The sequence below is a fragment of the Symsagittifera roscoffensis genome, chromosome 9, assembly GCF_963678635.1.
Source record: "Symsagittifera roscoffensis chromosome 9, txSymRosc1.1, whole genome shotgun sequence".
Classification (NCBI taxonomy): domain Eukaryota; kingdom Metazoa; phylum Xenacoelomorpha; order Acoela; family Convolutidae; genus Symsagittifera; species Symsagittifera roscoffensis.
Window position 1 is genome coordinate 51,650,938 of NC_087070.1, and position 24,780 is coordinate 51,675,717.

General features: G+C 37.7%; 5 protein-coding genes across 5 annotated transcripts in view; 4 read left to right on the forward strand and 1 right to left on the reverse strand.

Annotated features, from left to right (window-relative positions):
• LOC134853823 (85/88 kDa calcium-independent phospholipase A2-like) overlaps positions 1-7,438 on the forward strand; it is a 38,618-nt gene extending 31,180 nt beyond the window's left edge. The window contains exons 10-14 of the mRNA XM_063869741.1: positions 135-225; positions 3,236-3,373; positions 5,765-5,917; positions 6,239-6,425; positions 6,928-7,438. Of these exons, the coding sequence (XP_063725811.1) occupies positions 135-225; positions 3,236-3,373; positions 5,765-5,917; positions 6,239-6,425; positions 6,928-7,292 (934 nt within the window). The 3' untranslated portion in view covers positions 7,293-7,438. The remainder of the gene's footprint in view (positions 1-134; positions 226-3,235; positions 3,374-5,764; positions 5,918-6,238; positions 6,426-6,927) is intronic.
• The window catches only part of LOC134854667 (BTB/POZ domain-containing protein KCTD20-like), a 150,893-nt gene extending 128,689 nt beyond the window's left edge, over positions 1-22,204 (forward strand). The window contains exons 2-8 of the mRNA XM_063871016.1: positions 9,351-9,623; positions 10,601-10,790; positions 11,840-12,084; positions 12,976-13,153; positions 14,448-14,706; positions 20,746-21,026; positions 21,733-22,204. Of these exons, the coding sequence (XP_063727086.1) occupies positions 9,429-9,623; positions 10,601-10,790; positions 11,840-12,084; positions 12,976-13,153; positions 14,448-14,706; positions 20,746-21,026; positions 21,733-21,962 (1,578 nt within the window). The 5' untranslated portion in view covers positions 9,351-9,428 and the 3' untranslated portion in view covers positions 21,963-22,204. The remainder of the gene's footprint in view (positions 1-9,350; positions 9,624-10,600; positions 10,791-11,839; positions 12,085-12,975; positions 13,154-14,447; positions 14,707-20,745; positions 21,027-21,732) is intronic.
• Positions 1-24,780, reverse strand: part of LOC134854663 (uncharacterized) — a 275,825-nt gene that overhangs the window by 193,288 nt on the left and 57,757 nt on the right. The window lies entirely within an intron of this gene.
• LOC134853824 (peptidyl-prolyl cis-trans isomerase H-like) lies at positions 7,724-8,804 on the forward strand. Its single transcript, XM_063869742.1, has one exon. The coding sequence runs from the start codon at positions 7,733-7,735 to the stop codon at positions 8,276-8,278; it is 546 nt and encodes a 181-aa protein (XP_063725812.1). The 5' UTR covers positions 7,724-7,732; the 3' UTR covers positions 8,279-8,804.
• Positions 22,219-24,637, forward strand: LOC134854665 (solute carrier family 53 member 1-like). The gene has a single exon (XM_063871015.1). It carries the CDS (start codon positions 22,309-22,311, stop codon positions 24,478-24,480), a length of 2,172 nt encoding a protein of 723 aa, XP_063727085.1. The 5' UTR covers positions 22,219-22,308; the 3' UTR covers positions 24,481-24,637.

Genomic DNA, 24,780 nt, shown 5'->3' on the forward strand with positions numbered 1-24,780 from the left:
GGAAGAATCCCTGAGGGTGTGGGGTGTCCTTCTCTTTTTCTTATGCTGTTCTAGGTGTCTATAAATCCTCCCATATAGTTCTATCATTTTCTGCATCTGTGCCATATTACTCTATTGGTTGCTTTTTGTTCTAGACCTATCACGGACAGTTTTGACTGGATGGCAGGAACAAGTACAGGGGGAATGGTGGCGGCTGCCTTATCATTCGGATTCTCAATATCCAAGGTAGTAATTCAACTTCAAATCATTATTATCTAATACGTCATGAGATAGTAGCGAGCTGAGCAAGCTGTGTGACAAATACAACGGTATACTGTGGTAGCCATAAGGGCAATTTTGAAATCAGAATGTTGATTTCTGGTATTTTGCGTGTCTGTACTAAACAGTCAGATACCAAAGTTTTGAAATATTTGTGAAAACAGTTCGATAAGAAGCTATAAAAACAGATCGAAAAATGTTTTTCTTTTGCGAGAGCAAGTGACTTGTTATCGAAACGACTTTTTCCCCGGTAAACAATTTTTCTAAAAAATTCTACAGACATGCTCAAATTCTGGAAAATTCAAATATAATTACCTCGCAGCTCATTTGAGGTAGTACTTAATTTTTCAATTGATTTTTAAAACATGTTAATTTTTTTTGGATTTGTGATTTTCGTCCTATTTTATGTCGGCTGATTTTCTGTTTTTCCAATGAAATCATATTAACTGGTACGCTTTTCCTGCAGTTTCTTCCCAAAGATGGTGTGTTTTAATTTTGATTGTTTTACTAGAGTTGAACTGTGTTCTGTAGGCTTTGATTGTTTTACTAGAATTGAACTGTGTTCTGTAGATTGTAAATTTACCAACTCTGATTTTAATTTTTTTTCGGTTGAACTGGTTCGCCTTATCACGCTAGCGAGCAGCTAGCGTTTTAGTAAGAATCTTCTTTTTTTCTAACCTAACTCGCAAATAAAAGTGTTCATTATTTGGTGGCATTTTGATTTAATCACGATCTGTAGCATTAGAAATTTCATAGCATCTGTTCTCGGCTTTATTTATGGCTAGTGTTTGTGATGAACTAAGCGACCGTGGTTGAGTGGTTAGTGCGTGAGACTTATACATTCAAGGTCGCAGTAGGGCGTAGGTTCGAGTCCGAGACGTCGCCGAATTTTTATATCTGGTTAAAATTTTGCTCCACAATATTTTTTTTGGATCTGGCTTATTGGCGGCTAGTTCTTGTTTGATAAAAAACAGATCATATGAAAATGTATGGGAGTTGACTTTTTTGATTTTTTTTGAGACGCTTATCAAAGATTTCGCAATTTAAATTTTTCAAGATTTACTTATAAGTGTTACCAATGGAAAGACCGGCTACTCCTCTCTCTGTGTGCCTGGATGATACGCTTCTCTCTTTCTTTCTTCGAACTTCGAAAATTTCAGCGGGATGTAATTTTTGACCAATTTTTTTCGTAATATTTTCATTTTGTCGGAAACAGCCATGACAAATCTGAGATTAAGGATTCGATCAAAAGACCGTGTTTAAGAGTCGATAAACGGAGTTCAGACTCTCATATAGGTCGGTTTTTTCCAGGAAAAGTCTTTAATATTGTTTGGGTTATTTTGTCAAATTGGGTTATTTTCATCAAGACATCAAACATTTTTCTGGAACTTCAAATAGCTTTTTGGGCATCTAATTTTTTCTTGGAAATTCAAAATTTGAGATTTTTATTTTAAAAAAATAGTCAGTTTTTTTGTTCACTAATTTTCATTGAATGTTTTCCAACTGTCTGTTTACTATGTTTTTATTTTCAAAGTTTGATTTTTTCAAATTATATGAAATCAATTGTTCGCTCCAATCATCTCTACTGCATCATTGTATGTGAGATCTTCAAACGCTAGATTAGACCTTCAATGGTATAAATCCAATCGTTTTTCAGGATATAAAGTTCCTAAGGTGTGGTAATCGATGCGTAGTAGCCTTGCAGGAAGTTTCAGTCCTGTTCACCGTCTTGGAGGCCTGAGTGGCAATGTTTTACTGAATATTTGGCTAGCTTTTGATTTTTAGCTAACTCATCAAACCGCTATAAGAGAAATCAGATGCAGATAATTATTCTTAAGTTTCCAATGTTTTTTAAAAAGTTTTAAAGTTCATACTTTCAAGTCAATGATTTGAAAAAACGCGAATAATATAATAAGAGTCGATGAACGTAGGTCAGGCTCTTATGTAGGTCGTAATAGTAACTGTGTTAGGGCTCAAAATTTTTTTTTGCGGCTTGACTTTTGATTTCTGCTTAAGTTCAGCTCATTTCCTTTGTTAAAAAGGGGCTAAAGCCACTATCGAACATCGAAAGCGTAAAGATACCGAAAAACGTGATCAACTTCTAGTTTCGAATATGGATTTTTTCAGATTTCCCAGCGAAATAGAAGTTTCACTTATTTATATAGTATTCTCAAATTGGGTTAAAATTATCAAAAGGGTCAAACATAATTTTTTCGGTAGATTCAAAGAGCCTCCAGGTCATCTATTTTTTCTTGGAAATTCGATCGAAAGTTGTGATATTCAAAAAAAAAAAAGTCAGTGTTTTAGTTCACTTGCGTTCAGTGATTCTTTTTGCTTCTGTGTGTCGGCTACATTCTAGGTATCTCGCTGCGTAAGCTGCTACGCCCTAATATTGGTAGAAAAAAGTTTTGGTCTAAGAAAATGTTTTGACATTTTGTCGGTTTTTCGGAAGCTTTTGCCTTTTCTTGAACACTCCCTGCCAAATATGAGCTTAAGCGTTTAATGGAAAGAACAGACTGTGACTTTTTGCTTCACCACTGGTGTCGCCCCAAATGTCTGTTGAGAAAAGAAAGTAATCGCCCTGAACATATACAATTTTCAAAATGTTGCTCGTTTTTTTTTGGAAATTTTTTAGCCTTAGTTGCCGCTCAGTCATTGATTTTCCATGTTTATTAAGGCTGTTTATGAGAATCATCAGACAAAATGTGTAAAATTTTTGTAGATACAGTTTTTTTTATTTTTTTTTTCAAGTATTTTTTTTTCAGCTTCTGATGTTTCTAAAGTTTGCTTCAAAAATTGCTTCTTTCATTCAAAATATGTTAATGCTATGTTTTAAATTGTATTGCAAGTGTTGCGAAGCTACGTTTTTTCTTTCTGTCTAATTGGCCGATTGACAGTTGTATAGTGACGGTCTATTCATGTAATAGTCCAACAATTTTTCTTGTAATATTGTTATGTTTAATGTTTGTTCACTCAGGCGATGGGTATGTACTTCCGATTCAAGGACGAAGTGTTCCACAGTGTAATGCGGCCTTACGACCACGTGCCTCTGGAGAAACTGTTCAAGGAATACTTCTCAGAAGAGGCAGTCATGACAGATATCGCGAAGCCAAAGGCAAGTGTCACAAGTTGATGTAGCATCTGAGAATTGATGTATCATCCGATTTATAATTGTCGAGTTGTTCAAGTTCTTGAACACGTTGGTGAAGTCAGCGAGAACCCTGGGAGTAAATGACAAACGCAAACAAGAGTTAAATACGAGAAACATCGAGCAAGCTTAAGTAAAAAACGACAGCCCTGAACAGTAAATGCGTTCATGGCTTATGGTGATTCGAAATTCTACGAAACTTTTTGTATCGAGTGCCAGGCGCTAGAGCATGGCGCTTTGCTTACTCAGCATGTCCATCATTGTTATCTTGTTGTTTATACACCAATTCTGGTATTCGTTGGTGTTCGGCAACAACTTACGTGTAAGCCATCGATTGATTCTTCTGTACATTCAAATTCAATAAAGGCCTAAAGCGGATTTTTTTGGTTTTCAATACACATCTGTTTGTCAAAAATTTCAATAAATTTAATTTTCAGATAGCAAGGCCCAACGCTGCTTTTGCTTCGTGGATCGCATACTTCTTTTTCGATAAGCTAGGGAGATCTCATGCGACCATCCAAGAGAGCATTAATAATAATAATAGCAAAGGCCCACCATACTGAGGCATATATTTACAATCTGCTAAATTCAGCCCAAAAGTGCTTTCATTGAAGAAGCGAAATTGAAATTGTAAGAAGTAACAGAAAGAAAAACCCAGATTAAACAAATAAAATTGTTATAGCAGGACAACAAAGAGGGCAAAAACAGCTCTATAACGTCTAGATTGATATGTATCATCTGACGACAGAGCAACAAACATAATAATTATGAAAAGCATATCTGCCAGCATAATAACAAGCATTAAAATATTAAGTAAATGACAAAATAAAAGAACACTAAAACAGAAAAATAAGAAATGTTTCTAATCAGATAGTAGCTGAAGATAACAACATTTTGAAAATCAACTCAGTGAAAGGTCTTAAGCGGATTTTGTCAGGGCAACTGTAATTAAAAACAAGACTTCTATCAAGAATAGTTTGAAAGTATTTCCGAAATTTCTCGCCAGTTTTTGAATTGAACTCGGCTGAGGGTGACGGCCATCATTGGGTATACCTTTTCTAAGCCTAAAATTTTCGAATGACATATGCTGCAGCAAGTCAACTTTTTTTGTAAGCTCTAGTTTTTCGCTGAAATCCTTTTATCACACTACGCCGAAAAAACTACCCTAATTGGAAAAAAAAGGTATTTTTTTAAGACGATGGTCGGATCATTCTGTGCTACTTTCACAGTAACCGGATATCCTTGTTTTTTTCCCGCAAAATCAGCTACCACAAATATTCATCGGAGAGATTCAAGTGGTATATCATATTAAACCACTTTTAGTTGTGATTCGAAGGACATGAGAAAAAATTCTCCGTGTCGAGAAAAAATTTTTGATTTTTAATTCAATTTCGAGCGAAAAACGCGATCGAGTAACGTTCGTCTTATGGAAATTAACCATTTTTATAACTAATTTTAGGATCACAAAACTTGTTTTTACTATCCAGAAAACAATTTCGGATGTTTTTTTAGCGCTTATTTGACAATAAAGGTTTTCAAACAAAAATAAAACCATTGTACAAAAAGAAAAAAAAAATTTTTTTTTTAAATTTTTTGTTTGGTATTCAATTTTTGAAAACAAATTTTTTCGAATATGCCTTATTTCTTAATTCTCTACGCGATCTTATAATTCTCGAATCACACCAACCGCTAAAAACGAAACTAATTTGAAAAATAAAAGTTTTAAAATTTTTTTATGAATGTGATCGGATCATTCAGTGTACTTGCACAGTAACTGGCTATCCTTGTTATCTTTGTATGTGTTGACAAGATTTTCCATTTCTTCAGCAATGACTATTTACGACATTAAACTGTTTCCTTTTTTGTCTATCAGACTGTTTGTCCTAGCGATAGTTTCTTACTCCAAAACTACCAAATTGTTTGACTACGTGATCCCGTAAGTAGATTTGACAAGAAACTCCCATATGCCTCACACGCCAAGGATATAATTTTGTCTGTATATGCTTTCCTCAGACTGATAATACTTAAAAGTTATTCTAGGATTTTGTTGCTGGTAAACCTTGCAACCATTAGTTGGCAAATTTTCTCATTACCGTCTATAACTGAAAACTAATGCTACGAACCAGTGTAAAAATGCATTCTGAAAAGCTGCGGACATTTGGTAACAAGGGACATTTGGTATCGAAATTACCAAATATCCCTTAATTACCAGTGTTTCCAGATGTCGCGTCTTCTCAAAGTCTCAAGTTATAAAATTTAGAAAATTCATAGTTTTCCCAGCTATCTTTGCCTATTTGTCTGAAACATTTGAAATGCGATTGATTGGTATATAAATGAAATGAAGTCTTCTTGTATTAGGTGCTCATATCCACAGTGCTTGGAGACAGAGTGCCACCCGACCTCTTCTTCTTCTCAAATATCAACTCCCCCAACACCTGCCTCACAAAAGACCTCACCCACCAGGGCCAGTTTCCGCCCACAGACCCCCCACACAAACAACTCATATGGCAGGTAATGATACATTCGAATCTTAAACGCCACTGCTACAAATGCTTGAAAATCGGAATTTATCTGATGACTTGGAATCTGAAATTATTGCACCTGTTTCGATTAACATGTTGAAACGTATTATGCTATCGATAAAGTTAAGATTGAAAATTCCTCCTCTAGATTGCTTCAAATTTTTAGTTTAAAAAAGCTGCTGTCTGTCTGTTGCATCAAACTCATATTGTCGCTTGTCATTTCAAGGTTTTTCCTCATAACTGTATTTTGTGTTGGTGTAAGTTTGCTTATTTTCAAACCTACAATTTGCAGATGAGTTTTTCTCTTTAGGTACTCAGGGCAACCTCCGCCGCCCCCACATTCTTCGCCCCCTGTGGGCGCATGTTGGATGGGGGCTTGATGTGCAACAATCCCACTCTGGATGTGATGACGGAGGTGTTCAGGGTTCACCAGAGTGTCTATGTGAGCAACGGACACTTTCCGCCCAGAATTGGCTGTGTGGTTTCGTGTGGAACAGGTGAACAGAATAGTTTCTATTGCTGGATGTTGGATTTTTTCCCATTATAGCCCTACAGCAAGTCATAAATCCCTGAAACAGATTCATCATTTGAGGAAGGGTTTGTATTTCGAATACTGGTTTGATAGGCTGTAATTGGAAACTGCCAAGTGGAAACTGCCGTATGTAGTTTTTAGTGTCAAAGGCGGATTAAGGTCGGCGAAGTGAGCGATAGAAGTAACTCAAGAAAGCTTTTCTGAGCCAAGGGATATAATAACAAAAACAAGAATCTCCTTTCAATGTGTCCTTTGCCCGCCATTCATAAATCCGCTACTAGTTGCTTGTGCTGTAGGTTGAAGATCTTTTGTAGAATCTCGAAGTTTTACTGGCCTGCATGTTTTTTATATATACTTGGATGCCGAATTTTCAATGAAGTTTTCTAAAATTGATTCAATAACTATTGATGAAATAAAATTGGTGAATTAATTTCAATAACTTTTGATGCTATGCTGTGTTTTTTCAGGTTTCGTACCAGTGGAGGCCAAATCTCTCTCGATCTACAAGCCCTCTGGCATTCTAGACGGAATCCGGTCTGTGTCCAACCTCATCCAACTCACTTCCACCCTTATAGACCAGGCCACAGTAGCCGAGGGCAGACCAGTGGCCCAAGCCCAGACCTGGTGCCAGATGTGCGATATTCCCTATGTCCGGTTCAACCCACCAATCAGTGTAGACATACCAATGAACGAAACTTCAGACAGTGTCCTCTTGAAGCTATGTTGGGAGGCGCAGTGTTTCATCAATCGCAACCAGAAGCTGTTTTTTAAAGTGGCCAAATACATTAATTTGTCGAATCATAAAAAGAAAAGATATGGACCCATGAAATAAATCATCCATTGCAGAATACAATTGCCTAATTCTTTGCGTTTTTACAACTCCTTTTCGAAATCAGTGAAAAAGAAAGTATCATTTAAATTTAATTAATATATAAGTGCTAATGTTTCTATCTGTTGGAAATTGCAGTATTTCATTGATGAATTTTTGAATTTAGTTCTTGGCAGTTCAAGAAAAAGCAGAAGATGCATTGAGGCGAAAAATAGTTCTTCATTTCAAAGTTGTCCACAAATTATAAATTAAAAAGTGATTTGTAGATAGTTTATTTATCAAGCCTTATGTGCCACAGAAATTGTATTTAAATGACAATCTTCTTTCAAAATTTGCTCTAATTATTATCAAAGTTCCTTTAGTTCTATCATTAGTTTGGTAATTTTGGCATGATTTTGTAATTGAGAATCCTTGTCTAAAAAAGCTGTATAGTTTCAGGTAAAATGACGTGGCATAATTTCAACGTGAGAGATCCAAACAACCCTATCGTGTTTATGGATATCAAAATTGGTGGCAATGATGTGGGACGACTGAAGATGGAACTATTTGCAGACTTGGTTCCCAAAACAGCCGAGAACTTCCGCCAGTTATGCACGGGGGAGTACAGAAAAGACGGACTCCCCAGGGGCTACAAGGGTTCAGTGTTTCACAGGGTTATCAAAGACTTCATGGTTCAAGGTGGTGACTTCGTGAAAGGCGACGGCACTGGCCTTGAAAGTATTTATGGACTATCGTTTGCAGATGAAAATCTAGGAGCTGCGAAGCATGAAGGCCCAGGCATACTATCAATGGCTAATAGTGGACCACATTCGAACGGTTGTCAGTTTTTCATCACATGCACAAAATGTGAATTCCTAGATGGAAAACACGTCGTGTTTGGAAAAGTCCTAGATGGTCTTTTAGTTGTGAGAAAAATTGAAAACGTGCCTACTGGACCTAATAACAAACCGAAACTTCCGATCGAAATAGCTCAATGTGGTGAACTCTGATATAGAATGTTTGACATTATCAGAGTATAATCGGAATTCAAAGTGCGGTGCACTAGCTTGAAGAAGAGTTTCCGGCGAGATGCGAAACTGGGTTGAAAATGGAATTTATTGAAACAATTATTTGTTTGCGTTGCTTTTGTTTTAAACGTTTTCTAACTTGACCCTAACTTGACGTGCAATGCATTTTCAGCATTATAATTTTTATCATCTCTTTTCACCATTTATTATTTCTTCTTGAATAGTTTTTTTTCTTCCTTTATCGCGGTGTGCTTAAATAGAGTGTTGAGGGAATTCAGCTTCATAATTTTGATATTTAATTGGGCGCAGATTTTCATTGCTCTGAGAATTTTTATTGGGAGGTGCAAAAGTATCCAAATTTCAGCTATTCATTTCAAGGCTACAAAAAATTCTCTCAAGAAGTTTAAATTATGAACATGTAGCGTTCTTGTCACTGTACTTCACTTTGCGATGCTGTCAAGAATTGTGGGTTCCAATTTTCTTTAAAGAATTAAAGTATTGTTCCGACTTTCGATACGAAAGTAACGGAATATTTGTGCTCGGGGTGGGTTTTTTTTTCTTCAGACAAATTTCGACTTTTTAACTAGCCATTTTTGACGGATTTTTTTTATCATTCAAAAGGTATTGTTGTCCTGAGCTTAAATTTGAAAAAGTATTTCACCTGTGATCATTTTTCGTAAAGTTATGGGGGTTTAAAGATTGCCATTCTGGCCAATTTGGGAGAATTAACGCGCATTATATTTCGCGCTATTAAAGCGTAACCGGAGATTTAATCCGTCTTAGAAATCGTTCCAAATTGGTTGAAAGAAGCTTTTTTGCCATAATTGATTTGTTAGAATGAGCGAAATCTATTCTTTTGTAGTTTAGTTGGCGTGTGGGGGGATGATTTAGATAAATTTTTTTATTACATTTAATTTGTTAATGATAATTAGGTTATTACTGCTCCATAAACCTTAAAAGGCAGTCGGAACATTCAGGGCTTCGCCCTGGTACGAGCAGTCTTGTTTAGTTTAAGGGTGTATTTGTTGTTGTAATTTAACCCTTTGAACCTTTCAGAAATGCAATGAAGTAATTGTGCACCATGGAAATGTCGCAATAATTTCCGACGCAATCCCTAATTTGTGTGCTGCGGATGGAGCAATACACTCATCACACGCAGCACTTAAGCTCGAATGTGACTCAAACTAGACTTTTTCTCACAGACACTCCTGCAAACAGCCAAAACACAAACCAACAACAGCTTCATACACAGCAACAACACTTCTCAATTGTATCTCAAACTTCTTCTAACCATCATTTAGTTCACCCTATATCAACATCGCCTCAGGTACAGTTATGAAAGTTGGGTCTCGATTTGCGATTCACGTGAAACTTGAATTTGTTATCGACCAATTTTTAGAATTTCGTCAAGATTTTTAGAAATTTAATATCTGCAGTGATCACAAAAAAACATGTTAACTCTCATTAACAATTAACAGAGGTTCTGAAAACCTCTAACATGGTGAAAGACATTTTGTGCATAATATGAGTCTTTGAAACTTTCTGTAACCACATCGAACTGAGGATTGAACTGGAAACTCAGTTACCGAACTAAACAGGCATTGAAAATTCTTGAAGCACCAATTGCTTTTTGATAAGTTGTTAAGATCATGAAAAGTATATATGTCTTTTTTATTGTTCCGACTTTCGATACGAAAGTAACGGAATATTTGTGCACGGGGTGGGTTTTTTTTCTTCAGACAAATTTCGACTTTTTAACTAGCCATTTTTGACGGAATTTTTTTATATCATTCAAAAGGTATTGTTGTCCTGAGCTTAAATTTGAAAAGATATTTCACCTGTGATCATTTTTCGTAAAGTTATGAGGGTTTAAAGATTGCCATTTTGACCAATTTGGGACAATTAACGCGCGATATAATTCGCGCTATTAACGCGTAAGCGGAGATTTAATCCGTCTTATAAATCGTTCCAAATTGGTTAAACGAAGCTTATTTCCATAATTGATTTGTCATAAGAAACGAAATCTATCTTCTTATACTTTATATGGCGTGTGGGGGGATGATTTTCATTAAAAATTTCAAATTTTGGAAAAAACAATTTTCATTTTATTTTATTTCATTTATTTTTTTTTGTTATTACTGCTGCTCCATAAACCCTAAAAGGCAGTCGGAACATTCAGGGCTTCGCCCTGATACGAGCAGTTTTGTTATTATTTGAAAGTAAAATTAAAAACCATACAGAAGTTTCCAAAAGTTTCCACCATCTATAAGGGGATCCAACTTTCATACTTGCGCCTTGCCACAGTCAGAACGACCTCAAGTGCTACTACCGATTCCAGGAAGCCAAACGACCACAGGAGTTGTGTCGTATGCCAGTAGTAGTGTACAAGATAGAGACCGAAGTCTGATGAATTCCTGTTCGAGTCCAGTACCTTCGGTCATGTCGTCCGCTAATTCGACCCCGACTATGATGAGACAGAAAGTGGGCATAGCAGGTATGCGACTATGTTTGTATTATATCTGAATGCAACTGAATAGTCTGTTTTTTCATGTTTTTTTTTTGCCTTTTGAATATAACCCGTATTTATTGGTCCTTACGGGTTTTTTCTATTTCATTCTGAGTTTATAGTTTTTCGATGAACAAGGGAATCCTTAAATTTAACTGTCATTTAATCTTATTTGCGAGAGCAAGTTACTTTTAATCGGGAATTAAATTTTTTGTTTAATCAATTTTTCGTACCAGTCTGCAAGAAATTGATTATGCTTCAAAAGCGCATGACTTGGGCTCATAATGTGCGGGATTTGAGTCCCGGCCGGGCCTTGCTTTTTTCGATATGTATGGAAATAGTAACTTTTTTGAAAAGCTTGATTTTCGGGTCATGTTTTTTCTTATTTTTTATCGACTGTTTTTTCAAAACATGGATTTTGATTTGGTTTAAGCATTTCTAAATGTTATTGGAAAGTTGTTCAATAGTTTGTAAATTTACCAACTCTAATTGGACAATTTCCTTTCAATTGGAAAGTTTTTTTTTCTTAGCTTAAAGGTTTGCGTCGTTTGAAAGGCAAAACAAATTTTATGGTTTTGCGTGTCTCAGGAAGAGTTCGAATTTCAAAACTTTATATCTCAAAGTTTTTTTGACGAAAATTTTGCTTTCGTATCAACCGGCGTCTACGCAAGTTTTGTTGGCTTAGTTGCCGCTCAGTAAGTGGCTGTGAATGCCTTATTAACGCTGGGGTCTATGTTTATCGCCATGTTGTCCTCAAAATGAACATAATTCGAGACAAACGTAGGCAATTTTTGTAGATTAAGTTTTTTCGACATTTTTTCAAAAAAAAATAAAGAGTTTGGTCTCTTTTTGTAGCCGCTAGCTTGCAAAGCCAAGTTTGTGTCGTATCGTAAGTGTTGCACAGCTACGATTTGCCTTTGTGTTACAGTTTGATTTGATTACTCTAGCGAGCTTAGTCTTATACGACTCTTCTATTGAGTCCATTTTTTTCATCAATTCTTTAAGTTTTAAGCGTTAATTAATTGATGCTTTTGTAGGTAGTAACAGAGTTGTAGTTCTCAATGTAAACGGAGAAAGGATGACAGTTGACCCGGCTATCTTCCAGAACTACCCGAACACGATGCTAGGCAGGATGTTCGGACCCTCTTTGGACCACAACTTGACTAAGAAGAATGCGAAAGGAGAATACGAGATCAAAGGAAGTTATGTCAGCGAAGAGGTGTTCAGGCTCATTATTGATTTCTACAAGTTTGGATATATTCGTATACCTGCAAACTTACAGGCTAGTGCTCGTTTTTAGTTTGCTTTGGCTGCTGTTATCTTGGAGGATTTTTATAGCAAATGAAAAAGACTAATTACAGGGTATTGTTTTTGCGACCTCCCAATATGGGTTGGAGTTTTGTGTTCGGGTGTGTCTTAGTTTTTTTATAGACAGAGCCAACTATCAGTTGAATCCCTTTCAGTCGCGAGAACGTTGAAGGGCAACGGGAAAATCAGGGCTTTTCATTGATACGACCAGTCTTGTTCTCGTCTCATAATATTACTGCATGCTTAAATGTCAATGAACGAAGTCTTGTAGTGAAAACTCTTATTTAGGTCTATTTGATTCTTTTGTGTTTTTAGGAAAAGTCGTGAAATTTGTTCACGCTCAGTTTTTTTTTCACGATTTGACTTCTGATTTCTTTCTAGGTTCACTTCATTTCCTTAGTGAAAAGGAAGGCAAACTTCTCTATCGAACAGCAAAAATGTCACTAAAAACGTGATCGACTTCTAATTTCAAAAACAGAATTTAATTATCAGATTAACCAGCGAAATATGATTTTTACCTTTTGATCTAGTTTTCTCAAATTAGGTTAATTTTGCCAAAAAAGGCTCAGCAAAAATTGTTCGCAAAATTCTAAGAGCTCAAATTTTAAATTTCTAAAAAAAAATAAACTAGTTTTTTGTTTCTTTGCGTTCATTACGCTTTTCCAACTGTCAGTTGGCTGTTTTGTTATCCAGAAAAGTTTTTGGGAGTTGATCTTGTTACCTCAATAATAGTGCCCAATAAAAGTCTCCACCCCAATAATAGTCTCCTTAATAGTAGCAATAATAGCCACCTGGAAAATTACTGGATCAAACTTTTCATGTATATGTTTTTGATAAATAGAAAATAAATGTAATTTTGCAATAGGTGGTTGAGGTTAAAGCGGCCTGTGACTACTTTTTGATTCCTTTCAACGACGAGACAGTGCGAGCAGCGAACATGGCAGCCCTACTGCACGAACTGGCCAATGAGGGCGCACAGTCGCAGTTCTCTCAGTTTGTGGACAACATCATACGACCAGTCGTGTTCCAGCTAGCAAGAAAAGGTAAATGTTATGTATTCAATAAAAACCTAGTTTTTCCTTGATAATCATGATGGAGACAGTTATGGGTTTCTGTGTGAAAAGTGTACGCTAGGTGCTTCAATTATTTTTTTAGAAAGCAACAAGGATAGCTGGTTGCTGTGCAAGAAGCACAAACGTTTTGTGCCACAGTGACAAATTAAATGTTTCAATACATTTTCAAGATTTCAAGTGACAAAAAGACAAAGAGCGCAGTGAAGACACTTATAGGTTGAGATTTTTTCCGCAATTTTTAGGAAAAGTCTTAAAATTAGCTCGCGTTCAAATATGATTTTGAGCAGCTTGACTTTTGATTTCTTATTAGTTCAGTTCAATTTTGATCCATTTTTTTGCAAATTAAGCCAATTTCTTTAAACTCAAGGAGCTGTAATGTATTATTGGCTCTTTTTCCTTTTTCCCCCACCTCACTCAAACATGAATTTTATGGTCTAACGAGCGGTCTTACAAGGTTAATTATGGAGAAAGGAGGAAAAAGGGGAGGGAGGAAAAAGAGCCGTAATATTTTTTTCTTCCAATTAATTTTGACTTTCGAAATAATTCAATCTTTTTTTTTTTGGTTTCCTTAAGTTCGTTGATTCTTCAACTGTCTGTCGGCTGTTTTTTTCAAATTTTTTTATTTTTCTTTTTTTTTGTGAACGATGTGAGGAGGGAAACTAAAAGAAAGCTTAACACAACAGGTGTGGCTTTAATTTTCGAGGTATTGAGACCAGGGGCGGATCTAAGATTTTCTCGAGGGGGGGCGGATTTTCAAAAAGTTTTCGAAAGTTTTGACCTTTTTTTTTTAGGTCGACCAAATTGATTTTCCGAGCTCTCCTGAAGCACTAAAAAGACGCTGTTTCGGCCAAATTTTTTGCGCCGCAGGCAAATGTTTGAAAAAACAGGTTAAAAAAAAGCTGTTTGTGGGCACTTTTTGGAAAATTTTGACAAAAAAAATCGCGTTTTTTTTGGCGCGCGTTCCCCCTTAAACAGATAGTATATATTGGCGCCTTTAGAAAAATTTTAGGGTTGGTCGGCCAAAAATTGATTTCTTAAAAAGTAGCAAAGGCAGGGTCGAATCCCTGAGGGGGGGGGGGGCGTCCGCCCTCCCCCTCCCTAAATCCGCCCCTGATTGAGACCAAACAAGTTTTTTTGATATTAAGTAAAGCAATTGAGTTTTTTTTCTCTCGTGGATAAAGCATTTTCCCGTTGATTTCTGTCAAGAGGGTTTGAAATCTATGGTCTAATACCTGAATTAGTGTTGTGTTTTTGTTTATGAAAGGAGAGCGAGAGTGTCACGTGGTGGTGATCATGAGTGAAGATATGGTGGACTGGGATGAAGAGTACCCTCCCCCCAAGGTGCAGCCGGAAGTGGAGGCTTCTCTGATCAGAGACGATCACCTCTGCCGGTTCCTCAAGTATGTGGAGAACAGAGATGTGGCGAAGAATGTGTTGAAGGACATGGGGCTGAAGAAGATCAAACTGGGCATTGAAGGTTTTCCTACTCAGATGGAGAAGATGAAGACTACAAACAGGGGCAGGTGGGTGAACTGAAAAGCGAACAAAACAGATAGATCTCACAAAAAAACAACTTAAAGACTAGGAAATCGACAGCTAACAAAAAGCGTGACGTCTCGCCGGTTTCTGTGCAACTAGAACAGAATATTCCGGCCACATTCATAAATTAACTACAAAGAAAATATTTTCTTCAAACTGGCGTCGTTTTTTGTGCGTGATGCGATGAAAGAACTTCAAAAACGCGCAGAAAGTTAAAGAAGTTGGTATAATTGAATTTTACACAATGGCGGCATTTTTTTTGTTTTTTTTTTAAATCGAAAAGTCTTGGTGCTTTTTTTGAAGGCACTTTTACTGCTCTTTGATACCATGCTTTGACATTCGCAATAAGTTAACACAGTTGATATAGCTTTTGTTTTAGTATGAACTTTCTTTTTCAACCTAAGTCGCGAATATTGTTGCGATGCAATTGTTGCGACAAAATGTGTTCACTTTGAATGTGTTCATTCTGATCCAGCTATTAAGTAAAGCCAATGCTAAAGATATTAAAACAGACTACTAAATTACAAATAGCACTTTAGCTTTAAGGTATCATAGTTCTGTAGCGTAGAGGTAGGGAAGGAGACCAGCAGCAAATTAAGAGGGTTCGAACCTGGGTAGGGTCGGATGTTTTTAATGAACTGTTTCGTATACTATTTAAAATGCGTACAATTTGAAACAACAGTACAATAATTACACTAGCCATCAGCTTAGTTTATTAGTGCGAACCTTCTTTTTTTAACCTTCCTCACAAATAAAAGTGTTTCTTTATTTGGAAATTTCACTGTAGCATTGGAAATTGCATATCATCTGTACTCTGCTTTATTTGTGACTAGTTTTTGGTGTCTATTAGGCTTCCATGTCTGAGTGGCTTGTGTGTGAGTCTCTTAATCTTTAGGTCCGAATCTTAGACGTAAACGATTTCTTACTAATTCGAAGCTTATTTCTAATTATTTTAAATTGCGCTTTATAGATTTTTTTGTCGTGTTCTTGCTAGTGTTTGCGAAGCAAAGCCTGGCCTCTGTATTGAAATTTTCCAACTGCATATTTTTGGCAATTTTTTTGAAATGCATAGTTTGTCTTTATGCTTTCCAATTTATTACATGCAAAGTTAGTGTGAATGCCTGTAGTGTATTATATATTTATTATTAATTAAACAAAAATTGCGTCTCTTTGTATTTGTTGATAATTTTGCTGCGTAGCCTTGGCAATTCATTAGCATATATTGCTGCTTTAATGGAGGCAAGTATTAGGAAAATCTCAAGGGCCCGTGGCGCAGATGAGAGGACGCGCGACTCCAAATCCTTGTTTTAGATTCGAATCCGCCCAATAGAAGTTTGAATTTCAAGGCCTTTTTTTACCTTTTCTGGTTTTATTTTTATCACTTAGTTTTGTTGCTTGTGTTTGCGAAGCGCAGCTTCCCCTCTTTGTCAAAAAAGCAATCTTATGGCAACCACTGATTCAAACGCACGTTCCTTCTCGTTCCGAATGCAAGCGCACCAAAGCGAAGTGAAGCTAGCGTTCTCTATTTGCCAATGCCGATTTTCAAAACCATTTAAGTTTTGTTAGTTGTCGCGATACCTTGCAAAGAGCTATTTTTCTTTCCGACAGGGGACTGTCAGAACGTTAAAATATGAAAAATAATCTGTTGAGATTTTAATTGAAAGCAAGTTAGTCATTTTTACGCTAGTATTAACGGCCGCCGAACTACGCTTGTATTTGGCGTTTTTTAACCATGAATATTTTATCTGAGAATATCTGAGATAAGTGCACGTCGCCCCGAACTGGATTCTTCCGGCCAATCATCTTCAAATCCCCAAGCTAAGTCATATTCTGATGTTTTGCTAAACAAAAATGGTGTTGAATACGCAAAAGAACTCCGTTTTAGTGGTATCCCTGAATTCATCTCTGCAAGTGATAACAAAGCTCAAAGATCGGATATTTTTGAGCATGAAGTTACCAATGTAAATGGCGTCTTAACCCATCTAGGAATTGATACTAATGAACCTGTTGTTTCAATTAAGCGACTTGGACCATTCAAGCCTGAAAGCACTCGACCAAGGACAATTATCGTCAAATTTAGTAACGAGTTAATATCTGAAAGATTATTATCAAGAGCAACCCACTTAAAAGACTACTCCAATACTTACAACCAAAAAGTATACAAAGTTTACCTGTCAAAATCCCTGAAACCAGACGAAATCAAGATTGAGAAAAAGCTACTAGAAAAACGCAGATTTCTCATTGACAACGAAAATGTTAAACCCAAAGACCTGAAAATTAAAATTCTCGAGCTCTTCAAGAATGGAGTGAAAGTTCAGTTAGAAGACTGACTATCTGACACCACTTCCAACACCCACCCGTTATCCGCCCTATGCTTTAATACACGAAGCCTCATTAATATAAATCGTAGAACTTCTTTCGCAAATTATATTCTCAAGAGCAATCATGACGTTATATGCCTAACCGAAACCTGGCTAACATCTGAGATAAGTGACTCTGAACTATTTCTTAATCAATACAATATTTACCGAACCGACCGTGAAATGAACGATCATGGTCACTCCAGTCATGGCGGCATTCTCATTGGAATAAAAAATGAACATAGTTCGGAACCAGTTCGCCTTCCTGATGAAATAGTCCACCATTGCACAGCTTGTACAGTCTCGTCCACTTCTGAAACCTTGCTATTTGTTTGTTGTTACTTTCCTCCTAGGACAAGTCCCTTTGCTATAGACCACCAATTCCTTGAACACTTCTTTATTTATCTTGAAAGTGTCTTCCCTTTATATTCAAACGTGGTTATATGTGGGGACTTCAACTTTGATATTGACTGGCGTGATTATTCTTCTACATTTCCCGACGAACAAAGATTCATTACTGGCATTGAAAAACTAAATCTCACCCAATCTGTTCAGTTTCCTACAAAACGTGAAAAAACGTTAGATTTGGTTTTGGTGTCGCCTAGCACAGATGTTCTTGACATCAAACCTGTAACAGGCAACATTAGTAAATTGTCAGATCATATACCTGTCGCCTTTGTTATATCTTCAGTTCTTTACTCGCCTAAGCTCACAACACCCGGAAAAGTTTTCAGCTACACCAAAGCTAATTATGAAGCTATGAGGCTCCAGATATCGCGAAATCCCTTCACAGGTCACTGTTGGTCAAACCCTAATGTTTTACTCTCGGAATGGTATGACTGGTTACAGCATATAATCTCCAAAACTGTCCCCATTCGAACGAAGCACCGCAGTGAGCTGCCTCCATGGATCACATCCTCAACATCGAACGAGATAAAGCGTTTGCATACTTTTGAGAAAAAGTTTGGTCGATCGAATCCGAAAACTACTAAACAGAATGAAAAGGTTACAGTCTTGACAGGAAAAGACAAGGAAAACTATGAGAATGAACTAGCCAGCAACAGGAGTAAAAATCAGCTTTTCAAGTATTTTCGAACATTTAAGACAACGACCATACCGTCATACGTTTATCTAGATAAACTATGTGCTTACTCAGATCAGTCTAAGGCTGATCTATTTGCTTCCTTCTTCTCTAGCGTGTTCATCTTATCATCATCATTAGATGATGAGGACTCAATTCAAAGCAACCAATTTTTAGCGCACGAATATCAAATCATTGATACCTTTGATACTTCGGAACAATCTATTCTTGAGATTTGCCTTGACCTCAACGTAACTAAGTCACGTGGACCCGACAATCTACCCCCAGCGCTGTTCAAAAATGTCGCCAGTGCACTATGCCACTCCCTGAGTCAAATTTTCAATAAGATCAAACAGACATGTGTCTTCCCACAGAAATGGAAAACTGCAATAGTAACACCAATTCACAAGAAAGGTGACAAGCGAAATGTAACCAACTATAGACCCATATCTCTTCTTGATATATCTTCTAAGATCCTCGAACGATGCACGTTTCGAAGTCTATACAATCATTTCAAGCCCTTGATACACAATGCACAATTTGGTTTTCGGAAAGGAAGATCTGTCGAAATTCAACTTTTGATATATCTCGATCACCTTTACAAAGAAATTGAGTATGAAAATTCCATTGATGTTGTTTACACCGATTTTGAGAAAGCGTTCGATAAAGTGGACCACGGGATATTGTTATTCAAACTTTTTCAATATGGTGTACGTGGAAAATTTCTCAAATTGATCAAATCATATTTGAACAACCGCTCTCAGAGAATTAAAGTAGGAGACAAAATATCTGGCCCAATTGAAGTAACTAGCGGGGTTCCGCAAGGATCAGTACTTGGAGCTTTACTATTCCTGTTTTTCATTAATGACTTGCCATCAACGTGCGCTGACTCGAAGCCTCTTTTACTAGCTGACGACTCCAAGTTTATTCGGACTAATAGTTCGACTTCTTTCCAGTCTGAGCTTTCTCTTACTTATAATTGGAGTGTTGCTAATAAAATGCCCTTCAACGTCGCAAAATGTACTCACATCCATTTTGGTAAAAACAACGATACTGCATATAACTTCAACGGCGAAGTGATTCCTCGAACAGATGTTCAAAAAGATCTTGGTATTCTTGTTCGTAGCGATCTTAAATGGAACAATCATTTCAAAGCAGTTGCCGCAAAATCCATCAAAGTTCTCCACATGCTCAAAAGAAACACGTCGAGTCTGCCAGTTTACAGCAAACTCAACCTCTACAAAAGCATGGTTGTTCCATCATTGCTGTTTGGATCAAATTGTTGCGCCTTATCTAAGACAAACATATCAGTTCTAGAAAACGTACAGAAAAAATTCTGTAAGTGGTGTCTCCCTCACATGAGCTACACCAGTGCTCTAACCTTCCTAAACATTCTTCCAGTTGCTTATTACATCCAACTGAACACCTTTTTACTTCTGCGGAAAATTGTGACTGATTACTTCGATTACAACTTCAGAGAGCATATTCAATTCTTCCATTCACCTCAGGACTCACGGGAAGGGCCTTCGCAAGGGTTTTCCCTGCAAGAACCTACCCAAACGAGACCTCGAGTATTGCGACATGGTCCTATAGTCAGTTTTACCAGCATTAGGCCCTTGAAAAGTTTATGTGAGCAAAATTTTTGGTTCCAAGCTACTAGAACAGCAAATCGCTTACCTGATGACATTGATATTTTCTCCTCCACCCTGAAATCGGACTTGTTGAAATGGTTCTGGGAATACTTCATGCGTTTTACAATGAAAGCAATTCTTGCTCCTGGGTTACCTTTTGCGACTGCAATCGAAACAACTGTAGACTCGTTTTTAACAGAAATACCTTTGGGGGAAACCCCTTGTGATTTATCACTAAATCCAATATAATAATAATAATCATAATAATATTGAACGACATTAAAGAAAACATGATCTCTATTACAATCGGTTGCCTAAGTGCCGCATGCATTTAAGTGGGTGCAATATGTATTTGCGTAACGCCGTGAATAGATGAAAACTGAAAACAGTGTGTCGGAAAAAGTTAACCTGTTTTGATTTCCTTTTGGTGTAAAACAGCTTTTATAACATCGAACAAATTTTCGCTATTCTTTACTTTTCTAATCTAATCAGTGCTCTTGCTGTTAGTCTTGGAAAAAATGATCGGCCTTCAATTCCGTTTAAGTGCTAATACGCTGTGAATTGGTTACCGATAATATGTAGATTGGGTTTCTGAGAAGTCTTTTAATAAGCTTTATATCGATCAAGCGCAGAAATATTCAATGTTTGGAATACTTGTGCACTAACACTATTAAAATAACAGATTTTATTAGATGCTACATCAATAATGATCCGGTTATTTTCTCGATTAGATGGATAGTTATAAATGCATCTACCAAATTTAATCTGCGTAATTGTGGTTTGTGAGAGTAATGAACGTAGTGAGTACACTTATGTAGGTCTTGCTGATTTTTTAAAAGTAATGAACGTAGTGAGTACTCTTATATAATAGGTCCTGCTGATTTTTTTTTTCAGTTTCCTTGCGTTCATTACTGTTTTCCGACTGTCAGTTGGCTATGTTTTGTGTTATAGGCCAGAAGTGGTCTACAACTACATCCAGAGACCATTCGTGCACTTATCTTGGGAGAAGGAGGAGGCCAGATCCAGACATGTGGACTTCGAGTGTCGTCCGGTGAACATGTCGACCAATCTGGCAGAGGCAGCCAGTGACACGGACATAGACCAGCCACAAGCTGCGGGACACTTGATGACAGAGGCAGAGTCAGAACAGCTGCAGGAGCAGATCCACAATGCACAGCATATGCATATGAATGGCAGCACGGACAGCAGCAGCAGTGCTGGAGGCGCATCAGGTATGAACTCTTTGCTTGAAATAATCAAGCAGTAATACAATTGTACATAAAATAAGTTTCACCCTTTTTAAGCACGCTCAATTTCATCATTCAGGCGCCCCACGTGTTGAGCAGCTCTAATCTTCGGAATCGCTCCCGCCAATATTTAAGGCTTTATCGTGTCGTGTTGTACAGTCAATTGATACGCGAAGTTTTTTATTTACGCGATGTTAAAATGCATGGTGTTCTATTAAACGTCAACAAGCATGAATTTGGGTTAATTTGTAGAAGACTTCATACCCAAATTGCTCTCAAAGACACGTGATAACCTTTCATCCTTTAATCAATCAAATTTACTTACTTTAGAATCAAGGGCGGATCTAGGATTTTTTCGAGGGGGCGGCGGATTTTCGAAAATTTTGTCGACCTTTTTTTAGGTATTGATTTTCGGAGCTCTCCCAAAGCACCAAGCATTGAAAAGACCCTGTTCTGGTTAAATTTTCTGCGCCGCAGCCAAAATTTTGAAAACAAAAACAGGCCAAAAAAGGCATTTTAAGGCACTTTTTGGAAATTTTTGACCAAAAAATTGCGCTTTTTCGGCGCGCGCTCAAAGTTAGTATATATTGGCGCCAAAGGCGCCTTTAGAAAGTTTTTAGCGTCCATCCCTGGATACCCTCCCCCTCTTAAATCCGCCCGTGTTTAGAATAAAGTTGTGTGTTGCTATCAGGAGCTCATGGCAGCACATCGATGGCAATAGTTCCCGTCAATACCAATGGACTCGCTCATCAATTGATGGGATCCCAGAGGCTTCCCCCTCATCTCTCTCTTGCCGTGAACACAAATGGGGCAGACTCTCCCCACTCCCAACAACACCACTCACCCCCAATTGTTACCCAAGATCAGGATCTAGAGGATAGAGAAAGAGAGAGTAATGGCGGGATACCTCCAGAGGACTAATCAAGGTCACCCCCGCCAAAAAAATCTTGCGATTAGTCAATCAGTCCAAGTTGATAAAACGAATAGGCAATCCGCCTCAGAAGCCAGAAAACAATGACGTAAAAGGCTAAAGAACCATGAGGAAACAGATTCCTCCTCTCCTGAATACATGCAACCGCGGTATGCGCCAGCAAGTTGAATTCATTTTGTACCATTCAGATTCCTGTTTAGCGAACTTAGTAAATTGAAGTTTCAATTTTGAAGTGGTTTTGTATCGTACGAGTTAATTGCTTTTCCAGAAGCTTGAAGTTTCTTGTAATTATTATTATGTACGTACCAACATTTTTGAAAAATATTTTAGAAGGCAATGAAATTTGCCGCGCATTTGAGCGCCCATATAACCCCAGAATGGCGCAAGCAGTATGTGCGCTACGAGTATCTGAAAGAGATGCTTTACTACGCACAGGAACAAGCACCTCCTCCCGATACCTCAGACGAAGAGACTATTCGAAGATACTACGCCAAATTTGATCAAAAGTTCTTCACACAGTGTGAACAAGAACTGAACAAGATCAACATGTTTTTCTCGGAAAAGCTCGCAGAGGCACATCGTAAGTGGGCCAATTTGCACTCGGAGTTACAGTTGGCGAAAAGTCGAAGAACCGAAGACACGATTTCGACCATTAAGAACAGGGCATCAACCAGAAAAGATTCGATATTCCCGGCAACTCTTATAGTCACTGACAAACGCCAGAAGGTGTTGGCTCAGCATGCTCGGAAGATTTCAGATTTGAAGTTGGCGTTTAGTGAGTTCTATCTCAGTCTGATTTTATTGCAGAATTATCAGTCTCTGAATTTCACCGGGTTCCGCAAGATACTGAAGAAGCATGACAAGGTATTTGATCAGGACAGTGGGACTGGGTTCCGAGTGAACAAAGTGGAGAGCGCACCTTTCTACACGAATAAGCAGATTGATAAGCTAATCCACGAGTGTGAAGAAACGTATATTTCAGAGTTGGAGGAAGGTAACAGGACTCGTGCCATGAAGAGGTTAAGAGTGCCACCTTTGGTCGACCAGGAGTCCCCCAAAACTACTTTTTTCATGGGGTTCTTCTCAGGAAGTGTCGCTTTCATGTCAGTGGCAATCATTATTATCGCAATATTTGTAAGCGAGTACCATAGAGATTCTTCCTGGAGTGCTTACGTCACTATTTACAGAGGAATGTTCCTGGTCATTTTCTTAACCGGACTCCTAGGTGTGAACACATTTGGCTGGCGCAAATACGGAGTCAATCATGTGCTTATTTTTGAACTGGACCCACGTGATCATATATCGTTTCACGAGTTGCTTGAAGTCGCATTCTTCCTAGCAACTGTATGGTGCATGAGTGTAATCTTGTTTTTGTTCTCACCTGTGATTGGAGTCGACAGATTCGTGAGTCCTTTAGCGTGTTTTGCGTTCTTCGTTTTCTTCTTATTCAACCCAATTCACTCGTTTAAATACAAAGCCCGATTCTGGCTCATAAGGTACTTGTTCCGGATAGTGACAGCACCCTTATTCCCTGTCAGTTTTCCAGACTTCTGGCTTGCAGACCAACTGAACAGTTTATCGACCATGTTGCTAGACATGGAGTTCCTCTTTTGCTACTATATATTCGAGCTCGATTGGTTCATCACACCGCAGAACGATGACACTAAAATATGTGGCAGTTACAGATACGGAGTTAGAATCATAGTTGCAATGTTGCCGGCTTGGTTCCGATTCGCTCAGTGTCTCAGGCGTTACTACACCACAAAGAAAGTTCATCCGCATCTGGTCAATGCAGGCAAATATTCGACAACTTTTGTCGTTGTCTCGTTATCAGCTGCTGTTTCGTTGTATAAAGAGAATCACGGTTTCCACTACACTCCCTTACTTGTCTGCTGGTTTCTCGCATGTGTGATGTCGTCTTGTTATACTCTCAGCTGGGATCTGAAAATGGACTGGGGTCTACTTTCCTTTTCAACCTCTTCCCCATCTTCAAGTGCTGATTCTGGGGACGTTGGTGGAGACTGGTGCCACAACGCTCTGCTGAGAGAAGAAACAGTATACCCCAGTAAAGCTTTCTACTACTTTGCCATTGTTCAGAACTCTTTACTTCGCTTTGCATGGTGCTTCAGCTACGCCTGTACTGTAGGCGGCTTCATGGACTCAAATCTTCTAACGTGTGTCCTATCGGTGCTAGAAGTGTTTCGTAGGTTCATGTGGAACTACCTTCGTCTGGAGAATGAGCATCTGAATAATTGTGGTGAGTTCAGAGCCACCAGAGATATAAGTATTGCTCCTTTGGAAGAGGATCACCAGGCACTCCTCTGTGAGATGATGGACAACCCTGACATGCTCATCAGACGCAGAACTCCCAACTTTTCACCAGGTCTTATTCAATATTCCAACGAAACCAAACATTTACTCGCCAGATCAAACACAAATGACCCCAGTTTAAATGTCCAGCAAGGTCCTGGGCAAAGCCCAGATGAAGAAGATGACGATGATGATTGATCGTCAAAAATGATCATTTCACTTCCTCCAATTCGCACAAATCGCCATATTCAGTTAAACTGCAGGTTAACAGCGAACCTAAAACACTTCTATCTTCATATTCAAATTCAATTATTTATAATTAGCTCAATTTGAAGCTCAAAAAATCTTTTTTTTTGCCTTGTTTTCATCTTAAGTCAATTCAAGCGTTTAGTGACAAAGTTCAATCAAAACAAAGGTTTTTTGAAGCATTTGTATTTATTAGCATTATGACGGTTCACTCAATAAATTGGACTTTTATTATTAACACTCATTAGACGA

Bases quoted from the DNA above. Each gene is read 5' to 3' on its own strand.
- LOC134853824 (XM_063869742.1), top strand. From the start codon at position 7,733: ATGACGTGGCATAATTTCAACGTGAGAGATCCAAACAACCCTATCGTG.
- LOC134854665 (XM_063871015.1), top strand. From the start codon at position 22,309: ATGAAATTTGCCGCGCATTTGAGCGCCCATATAACCCCAGAATGGCGC.